This window comes from Plectropomus leopardus, chromosome 19, assembly GCF_008729295.1.
Source record: "Plectropomus leopardus isolate mb chromosome 19, YSFRI_Pleo_2.0, whole genome shotgun sequence".
NCBI lineage: Eukaryota > Metazoa > Chordata > Actinopteri > Perciformes > Serranidae > Plectropomus > Plectropomus leopardus.
This window is the reverse complement of record NC_056481.1, coordinates 16,498,227-16,509,051: the sequence shown is the minus strand read 5'-3', so window position 1 is coordinate 16,509,051 and position 10,825 is coordinate 16,498,227. Positions and strand designations below refer to the sequence as shown.

At 41.9% G+C, this 10,825-nt stretch overlaps 1 protein-coding gene across 1 annotated transcript in view; it reads right to left on the bottom strand.

Moving 5' to 3' along the window:
• The window catches only part of LOC121958366 (ankyrin repeat and fibronectin type-III domain-containing protein 1), a 169,049-nt gene that overhangs the window by 22,651 nt on the left and 135,573 nt on the right, over positions 1 to 10,825 (bottom strand). Inside the window, exons 8-12 of the mRNA XM_042507254.1 lie at positions 5,802 to 6,021; positions 5,326 to 5,533; positions 1,201 to 1,398; positions 271 to 384; positions 1 to 19 (exon numbers count right to left, since the gene is read on the bottom strand). The exon at positions 1 to 19 is cut by the window's left edge and continues 79 nt beyond it. Of these exons, the coding sequence (XP_042363188.1) occupies positions 1 to 19; positions 271 to 384; positions 1,201 to 1,398; positions 5,326 to 5,533; positions 5,802 to 6,021 (759 nt within the window). The remainder of the gene's footprint in view (positions 20 to 270; positions 385 to 1,200; positions 1,399 to 5,325; positions 5,534 to 5,801; positions 6,022 to 10,825) is intronic.

Genomic DNA, 10,825 nt, shown 5'->3' with positions numbered 1-10,825 from the left:
GGAGAACTGCTCCAGCTCACTGCAAGTACACACAAACACATACAACACCACAATTATATAAAAAAAAAAAGAAAGAACCCGACAACTTTTAAACTAAATTGGTATTGAAAATTACAAAAATGCTAATGGATTTTAAATACTTGTACTCTTTTATTTGTATTAATATTAACACTTGCATACTCCTCATCTGCATCTAATTTAGCACCAGAGCTTTTCCTCTTGTGACACTGAATAGATGATTCTAAATGAAGCAGTGGGACGGTGGCTGACCTTTGTACTTGGTAACCACAGCAGAGTTGACACAGAGAGGTTCCTGGAAGTCCACCCTCAGACTGGTGCTGCTGCTGACAGACAGGCGGACTACACTGGGGGCGTCTGGAGGGTCTGGGTAGGCAGACAGAAAGAAAGATGGCAAGTGAATAAGTGGCGAGACAAGCAGACTAAGATCTTTCACTGAGTATTATGGCTATTATAATGGAGCAAGCACATACAACTGGCATCTGACTGTAATGACATCATTTAGTCTTCCCGGTCTGTTGCACAATGCATTGCTCAGTTACAGAAACGGGAAAGGTTTAAAAAATGTCACGCAGTGGACGCTTGAGGCAATTTACAGTCAGTAATGGAATCTGTGATCTTCACAAATTAATGTCAGCTAGAACCTGAGAAGAAATGAGCATGTCAGTGATTGTAAATGTAACTACATAAACATCATTTTGACATGTGGTTTATAATTTCCATCCATGTCTACACAACTTACCCATCAAATGACATGAGTATGTAGAATTACAAAGAGGGAAACAATCTTTTTTTTTTGCATCAAAGTGCAGAATGGTTTGAGTGGAAGGGAGGAGTGTGTGCGTGTGAGTGAGTCTGCTTTCGGGGGTGGCTGTCTACCCTGCCACTAAGCGTGTCATGAAATAGCTATAAAAAATTAAAGCAGGAATACAGGCGTGTTATGTTTGCGCGCACACACACACACACACACACACACACTTGTGCACGAGGCTTTCCAGTGTGGAAGCCATTAACTTGGCCCAGACAGAATGCCAGCAGGGAAAGAGGGGGCAAAAATGAAAACCAAAGACGATTGCTTGTATGATCTGAGCAAATTTCACCTCAACTGCTCAGCATGTTAAAAAAAAAAAAAAAAGAAAAAAAATCCCTCCAACAACCATCAAAGTTATCCTGGAGTCTTACTAGCATGCTCGAAGCCCGTCTGCATGCGTCGGAAGAGCCGGAGCCTCCATTCCCAGGCCTTCAGCTGCCTCTCCCGGTCGGATCCTTCCCGCTCGCCAGGACCCTCACTTCGAACCTGGGCTTGGTGCTCCGACACCCGCTGCTCGGCCTCCTGCACCAAGGTGGCCAAATGCACTGCTCTGCCCTCCAGACTCACAACTAAGAAACACATGGGAAAGACAGCGAGAGAGAGAAAACTAAATGCATACATACTGTATTCAAGACCCATTTTCATTACACATTTTAAAAGTGACTCCAATATTTCAAACCTATTTTGACATCCAGAAAAAATGCTTTTATATTCACACATGAGAAAGATTGTTGGGCTCAAAACTGAGAAATACTGGACTATAAAGTGTGCTGTTTTTCCAACCAAGATTCAAACAGTAAATGCAAAATACCAATACCAAAATACCAACATCAGTTAAAATCATCAGTTAGTATTACCCTTTTGTAGTAGAGCTATACCATGGTGGGTGTTTTCAGGAATAAAATTATTACCTAGCTCAATAAGAGAAGTAAATATTGTGTTGGTTTGACTTTTATCATGTGCACATGGCTATACTGCAGCAGCCTGCAAAAGTGGCCTACAAAAGCAACTGAAATTGCTTTTGCAGGGACTCTTTTTAATGTCTTTGTTTGCCAAAATGCTGTGGCAGATTCTTCAATAAACTTCATTTAACTAAGCAGTCCCTCTTTAGGCATGACATCACCTCGAAAATGACACAGAAAATGTGGCTATGAAAGTGAGAGGGGCAAGAGAGGGAGGAGTATTCTTCTTTTGCGGTTGCAAAGGGAACACAAAATGGTGGGAACGTGCATCGGCATCACTTTAAACGGCTGTTGTAAAACTATTTTTCTGCAATACTTGTGGAAAAATGTGTATAACGGATCTATTTATATCATATACCGCAGCCTCACACAGCCTTCATCAGAGGAATGTTTTTCTGAGAGGGGGTAGGGGTGTTTCTAAAATGTGAACAATGATGTTTACTTGAACGAAAAACATCTCCATAGTAAATACGATGCAACACCCAATGAAAATATTCAAATCATGGCTGTGCGATAAGCGATGGTGGCTGATGGGGGAAGAACATAGAGATTAAAGATTGTCAAAAGTTACAGATGACTCAATCAAATTAGAGAAAAGGTAATGTAAAGCTGTTAAGGTCACGCAGGACAGTAGCATACTGTACTTCGTCTTTGGTGGCTGGTGATTCTGGGAGTGTTTGGGACTGGTGTGTGTCTGTGTTTAGTCTGTGTGGTCTGTGTTTGTTCATTGTAGATTCCACTGTTGAGCGTTAGATTCCACTGTTGACAGTAAGTTTAAAGCTCCGTGTCAAAATGTCCATCTGGGTGTTTAATTCTGCTGCTCTCTTGGTGTCTCCTCGGCGGCTGCGAACTTCTCTTTGAATCTGAGTGTCTCTTCTGGGTGTCAGTTTTGTTGTTCTCCTCGGCCACTTGTGTGAAGACTTTAAGGCCGTTTGTCACTTTTAAAGCAGGTGACACGAGGGACGGGGTTGAGTTTTAAGGTTAGGGTTAGGGCTTAAGGTAGGATTACTACTGAGGATCCTTGGACTTGGATTCTCAGACAGATGAAAAGAAGTCCTAAAGGTCCATTTTGATTTACATTTCAGGCCCTTCCAGGCCTCGAAACGCGTCCAGATGCTGTCACTAGTGTGTACGTGTGTCTTGATTTGTCCTTATTTCACATCAAGGCTGGGATCCTCCGCAGCACATTAAAGTGGCTTTGTCCTATTGAGAGCCACCAGGGGATTTATAATGTGAATATGAAGTTGCTTTGGAGAAGTCGTTTGACTGTCTTTGCCTTTGTCTCTCTGGTAACCGCACACTATGAAGTCAAGCGTGGCAATATCAATAAGCATCCGAGTCGACTCCTTTCAAAGCTTGAGGAAAAGTCTGCAGTGTCTTTGATGTCAATTCTCCTCAGATGGAGTTTGATTAGTACATGCTTTTAAAAATAGAAGCCTTTACTTTCCTTATGTGCTGTTGTTCTCTCTCTCTCATTCTCTTTCTCTCTCTCTCTCTCTGTTTCAGTTCTTTGTACACACACACACACACACACACACAGACACATACACACAGCTCAAACTCTCTCGTGAGTTATTTGAGTTCTGGAAAGAGAGTACAATCAAAGAGCAAACTTCAGTAAACATCACTTTCCATTCAAGTGTTTTCAATTTAATGATACCTTTATAAGACGTCTGGCTCAGCTCTGGAGAAGCGTGTCTGTGTGTGTGTGCGTGCGTGTGCGTGCATGCAAGTACAAACACAAACAGCCTAGGAGCCTTGCTGGCGAGTTGTAATCATTAACAGAGGAAGGGAGCGGAGGCTCAGCAGATCACAGACAATGAAAAGTGCTTACAAAGATGACTAATATTGCATCATGATTACCACCCCTTCATCGCCTTTAATATGTTTTCACTGCCAGCACAAAACAGTTAGAGATGTGTTTGTAGTGTGTGGATGAATGCACTACTGGTATGCATCGAAAGAGATTGCGTTGTGAGTTACATGTGCAACATTGCTTTGGGCAACACCTGTGGTTGCTTTGGTGGCAGGTGATGTTGTCGTGACAGCGTTGTCATGGCATTGTTGATTCCCATTGAGTGGCTGTCGAAGCCCAAACAAACTCAGGTCTGGTATCAGTTCTGAGCCATGATAAAGATTGAAATCTACATTGGAAAAAATGATAACAGACCTGTCAGTAAATGACAGATGTGGTTTTCAAGCCTAGCTGGCGTCATAACTTGTAAAGCGTACAAGTTTTGATTGGCAGAAGACCTCTACCTTTGGCTTTTCCACTATCACACAAGATTTGACTGGAGAAAGAATTGGGCAAATCAGCTTGGTTACTGCTTAAAGCCAAGGTAGCATTTGCTACAGTATGATTCACCTGTAGGCCAGCCAGACTCCACAACAAAACTCCAAAGTAAAGATGTCAAATTTTACAAGGACAATACAATTCAATACAAAAGACTCAATATATGAGAGAAACGTTGCTGCTTTCAGTACAAAGACAATGTGGTGACCTCTCAAGTGATCTTAGATATTGTCTACAGAAACGAAAAAAAAAGAAAACAACTGCTACACTAACTTTTATGTAACAACTATTTCAGTAAAAGGACTGTAACAATAGCATCAATTACTGTATAAAATAATGGACATAGCTATGATGAAGTCACCCAGTGGTTTGTGTTGAGAGAGAGTAGTTATGCACAAATCACACAAGAGCAAGGCTATCAAAAAACAGTTTACATGAGGAAAAAATAACGCAAGCGCACTTACTATATGCCACACAAGTTTAATGAAAACAACTTTTTGATTGTTCTTGGATCTTCATCTAGTCAAATTTTTGACCAGGCCATTTTGACCTAATGAAGATCCAAGTAGTATTGAAACATTGTCTTCATTAAACTCATGTGGCATGGAGTTAGTGTACTGGCATTGCTTTTACCCACTGGTTTGTGGAGCTCTGTTTTGAAGCCTCCGGAGACGAAGAATATAGTATTGTCAATGAGTTAAATGTTCACTATTTCAGAACTTATTCGGCAAAAGCATTTCTATTTCTCATTAAGCGCATCAACTCTTTTACAACAAAGGGGAAAAAAAACCCTCAAGCTAGCATGAAAAACGTTTTTGTGCATTTGAGGAAGTTTATTTGAATATGACGATACTGTACAGCTTTTCTAGTGTGATACTTCCTAAAGTGCATAATAATGATAATAACAGTAGCATGACTGTAACTTAACTTTTGGTAACCTTGAGTGACTTCCCTGTAAATGTGAATGTTTTAGATTGATTCCACAGTGGTCATCAATTACAGAAAATGAAATACACTCCAGAAAGAGGATTTTTGGATGTCTGATCACCAAATCAAATGCAACTACACAGGAAGTGTGCTCAACAGAGTATTCTTCACATCACAAGCACATTACACAGCACCTACTGTAGGTGTTGTGCAGCGTACTCCAGGAACTGTAGTGTTGCTTGGTTCCATTAATATTCAAATGACCCCCATGTGACCGAGTAAATAATTCAGGTATGTTGTGTTCCTCTACTCACAGTGGGGGCTCTCCTTGGCACCAGCTCGCAGCAGCAGCTTGGCCATGGGCACGTTGTTGGTCATGATAGCGATATCGAGTGGCAGGAGGCCCTCACTGTTTGGGGTGTTTAGGTCCAGCTCCTCCAGACTGTACTGGGACAGAAGCAACTGTACCAAGTCCAGCTCCTGGTGCTCCACTGCCTCAAACAATGCTTCATTACTCTGAAACTGTGATGCAAAGAACAGGCAGTCAATAAGAATAGCACTGAAAGCTCACGTTGTAATACCTTGGGCTACTGAACTGCACCTCTTCCACATAACGAATGCTCTCCCAATATATTTACTGTCTAGCTCTACAACAGTGGGATGGGTGGCAGTATGATGTTAATACCTATGGTTCTCTACGATCCAAGTCTATATGTTTTCTCTTTCTATTTTTAGACTACAATGTTCCTGGGCTTATTATTTTTTCCTTCTCTGTCTCACTGTGACTTACTATGGTGGTTTTGCGCAGCCTCTCCTTGTCTCCTCCCCGTCCTGACACCACACTGTCCTCCAGGGCAGGGGGGTTGGTGCCCACACGGAACTTTCCAGACAAGTTGCGGTATAGGCGGCGAGCCGCGCTTGGCGAGGAAAGGCTGGCCGACTTGCGGGCTGGGGCCGGCTGGTGGGCCTGGTCCCCCCTCATGGGCTGCGTCATCTTGGCAGAGTCAGCCCTGGAGGAGAGATGGGTGGGTAAGAGACAGGAGGGATACTGTAGGTGAGGGAAAGGATTTAGCAGGACACTGTGAAGCTTGATCACTTATTGAATTCACTGTAAGAGTTTAAACCTCTCACAAAGATCACTGGACCCAGTGGCAATAATGGTTGTTGATATCTGGATGAGTTTAAGTTGTGAAGTCGAGTGACCGGAATTCAATGTCAGGACTACGTCTTATGCAAAAGTCAGACTACTGATGACAGATTTGATATTTTGCTGGTTAAGTAAGCTGTGTTAAGTTACAAAAATTCAACCTCTGCCAACATCATCTTTACATAGAATAAAGACACTTAGTTGTAAATCATGGAGAACAAAATCCAGTGTCATAATGTTAATCTCCACACAATGTGAAATTCTAGCATTGTGAGACATTCAATATATTGCCAACTGTATTTTTTTTCCAAACAAAATTTGACGTCTGTCTGACAAGAGATCCAAACATCTTTGATGTCATATTGACATCGGGTGCTAGCTGGGATGGACAGAAACCTGAAAGGAAGGGAAGCGAGCTGCTTGGTTAAGTGACAGAAATACCTTGTATTTCAGTCATACAACTCATGTTTATAATGTTTATTTCAACAGCAGAACAGAGTTGAGAGTTGAAAAACACTAAGAAGATTTAAGAAAAGGAACTTTTTACTCTACAGGAGTTTTTAAGCACCAAGGCATCACGGTTTGACATAATAGGTAATTTTGACCAAAATGTAGGTGTAATGTTTAGACTACCTAAAATTAATTTTTTAATTTTAATTTTGGGGCTAAATAACGGAGTATAGTTTGGCTGCAAATAACTTGCTGTTGTTACTTTGGAGCTTCGCCAACATTTCAGTGAAAATTCACAATTTTCCAGGTCTCCTGAGGTAGCTTTAGAACATTTTGGAATCTCTAAAAGTATTCAAAATAAGTTTCAATGGATCTGAACAATGCAGCAAATGCAGGAGCCAGTGATTGGTCCAACAGAGTTTAAGAAGTTAAAGCACTGATGACCATGCTGTCAAAGGACGCATTTGTAGTAGGACAAACAGCTGATCTGAAATGTATTGGTTTTTAAACCTTTTTGGCTTTGGTGGGATTATCAGACATGTTTAGATAGTTCAAAAATTGTTTTTTTCAATCCTATTTCTACCACAACCCCAAAAAATGATTTTCAACCCCTTGGGACGAAAGTCCAAACACCTGGCTGAGGACCACTGAACTATGGCATGGTGATAAATTACAGTGATCTGCCAGATGGGCACCATGTTGGCATTATCAGTCACAGTTGCCAATGAGCCATTCTGACTTGGCGATGTCAGCCTGGTAGCCTTTTTTGCCAGAGCTGCTCTGTAACATCATATCTTTCTGATAAGTTTTAAAAAGATCTGCATCTCTTGCCACTGGTGTCTTGGCATCATTGGTATGACGACTATGCCGGTCCTCTCCATTCTGCCATGGGAACTATGCAGATGACAGTGTGTTTCTAGGGTGAGTCTGGTATGAGGTGTTCACACACACTTGACTGCTGAAGGAAATGTCAGCAGGACTCTACAGGTGATGGTGACAGACTCCGTGATGGGTCTCACCAAACAGAGGCAGAGAGATAAATGGATTCCTCAAGGACGCACTTTCAACAGCTTTCCTTTCTCAGTCTTCTGACATCTTATGAACTTGTTTTACTTCTTATCATCTCTTCTCTTCTGCTCTGTCCTTCCCCTTGCTCTTGGCCTTTCGCTCTTTCACCCTTATCTTCCTATTGCCCCTCTTTTCTTTCCAACATCTCCCACAATCTCTTTTTTCCCCTGCCCCATCTTCTTGCTTTAATTCTCCCCTGATTCCTATTTTTATTGCAGTATGACTACAATCGAAGAATCTCTCTGAAATAGTTATTCTAGCATCACATCCAACAAGGCCTCTCCATACTTCATTAATTTCTTCCAAAGGTTTGTATGTGAACTGTAAGACAGTGATTAGGTAATGAGTAACTAGGTTATATAACATTTTTTAGACATTTATGTTTCAAAAGAATGAGATGAAGATGACTACCATGTATGATTTGAATGGAAGTAGTTACATCTTTTAGCATTTGTCAACCTATTCATCAAAAGACTTTGCAGTAACCAAAAGATCATGAATCTTCGCAGCAGTCACGGACCACATGTCCTTGCTAAGTCCTTGAGAAACGCTCACTTATTATCAGTCACTCTGGAGAACTTCATTGTAAAATAATGCAAATGTAAATTTTGTCCTTAAAAATGAGTGAGGCTGGGAGAGGTTGAGGAAAGCAAACAAAGGTTGAGTTACGTTGGTGCATCACGCCATATGCCAAGAAGTATCACACAGGCCAAGAACAGATTTGTCGAGGTGAGAACATCTGTAGGAAAAATGTTATTTATACTCCCTCTCCACTATGGACGTGTGAGCCCACACGAGTGCGCACGCACGCACACACACACACACACACACACACACACCCTCCCCCAACACATGCAGATTGTACAACAGCTGACGGCGGCCCACATAGTAGACTTTAAAGCAGCTCCAAGCCCCCGCAACAAGCCCTTTTTCACAGGGCCGATACACCTAAAATACCCCCGATCCCCATCCCTTCCCGCTCCGTCCCATCCATCTCCACTCCATCCCGTAATAGAGGCCTTATTTTAGACATCCTCGTGTTCCCGGCTGGGCCTAACCTATTCCAGGGTTCCAGATAAAGCGCGGCAGGTATTTGGAATAATTTTTCCATGGGCCTGGCCCGGAAGATAAAACAAGAGATATATTTGTAATGCGTGTGCCGGTATCCCATTTCAAAGAGAAAGCCCATTGGAATCCAGCCCCAGGCTTATTGTTATTTGCCTGAGATGGAACAGACAACTTTTTTCTGTCGGCAGGATGGTGCCCCATCACTCTCTGACGACATTAGGGAGTGTGTAACATGGTGTGGGATGTGTGTGTGTGTGTGTGTGTGTGTGTGTGTGTGTTTATTTTCAAAGAGATTCTGCATCCTACATGTGAGATTGGGATGTCATTCCCCAATGACATGCCCCCTAAAGATAAAAGACAATCATAACAAAAAAAAAGAAGGAAAAAGCAATAAATTGTCACACACAGGATGTCAGAAAGAGAATTTTTTGATGATAAAAAAAAATAACTGCCATTATAACACAGCTTTTTACTACATAGCCTACTATATCCAAATTGATGACCATTCTGATGAATGTATGCTGTTATTACTCAATCCTATCAGTGGCCCTGGTGGCCAATAACTGCAGACACAATCACCTGTCAATAAATGCTGACAATAATCGTGTCTTATTGACGCATATTTGATGAGCAACTATGGTTAGCACTAACCTCAGTGATGGCTTAACATTGTAAGCCACAGCATGTTATCTGTACTTGAATGCAACGTGTCTCCAGTTACTCGAACTGTACAAAAATGTATCCAAAATACCACAGATATGGGCGCTGCCATCTCAGAAATCAAAGCCCCTTTTTATAGCATTAAATAACTAATTAAAAAACAACTTTTAGAAAAACAAACACCTGAAAATACATCAGCGTGATAAGAACTACCATATACTTTGATTTTTTAGTTTGGCCCATGTCCCATCTGCTATGGAGTGCTGTCGGGCCATCTTTATATACAGCCTCTGGCTGATATCAGTGAGAAAAACTTAAAAACACGTTCTTATCCAAACTAGTCTGTCAGTGAACTTCCACATCTACATATTATATCTTAGGTATCCTTTTGGGTCTGTTGTTTACATTCTGGGATGCTGCTACTATGATGTCAACAAATGCCAGAACGTCAACCAACGCACATGCTGGCACAGATGGTTGGGTTTAGGTGACAAAGTCATGCATGGTTAGGTTTAGCTGCCCTAAATCTAACCATGTGTGACTTTGTAAGTACAGGGGTGTGGGTAGAAAAAAAACGTTACAATCAAGCAGGAAGCGAACACTGGACTCCTGCATCAAAGTCCGAGTTTATGGGACCGTTCCACCTCTCCTCCTGCCTGCCCTCTAAGCGCCCTTGCTCTCCTTATATTACATTGTTACCAGCAGCGTTTCCACCTGAGAACATCCTGCTGTGTTTCATGCGTATGTGACAGGTTCCATCCAGCTGTACTCTCAAGTGACTGCTCCCATGTGCATATCATGTGTATGCAGCAGGTGCCATCCGCCTGCGTATTTTAAGATGCGACCAGTTCTGTCCAGCCTCATTCTCACCTGACATCGTCCAGCGGCATTTCATGCGGACGCGAAAAGTGCCTTTTGGCATCGTGCACTTATGCCAAAGCGGCACTTTATGCACACATCTTTTCCTGTGAATTCCTCATGTTTTGAGATGGGTAACTTTAACAGGATTGTTAGACTTTTTCAATAAAAATAAATAACACCATATAGCGAGGTAAATATAGAATAGCTATTGCTTAAAACAATGCTGGCTGTATCACGCTAGGGTCTAGCAGTATTCTAATACTCAGTGACTAAAGATTCAAAAGCTCAAAAACATCATACACACATGCACACACACACAGGGCCCATGCCACACAATCTCCTACACTTTTACCAGGTTTGGGAAACAGGAAGCAGTTTTTCTGGGAAACCAAAGTCTCTACCAAAAGCTCAGCCGTCATGTTTGGCCTCTGATCAATACCACATCAAATACACACAGCCTGCTACAGTGAGACTGCATCAGCCCGATGAACAATCAACACCCCTAAACTGCAAGCATACACACACAGCATCCGCTTTATTAGTTATATCGGCCTGTTTAC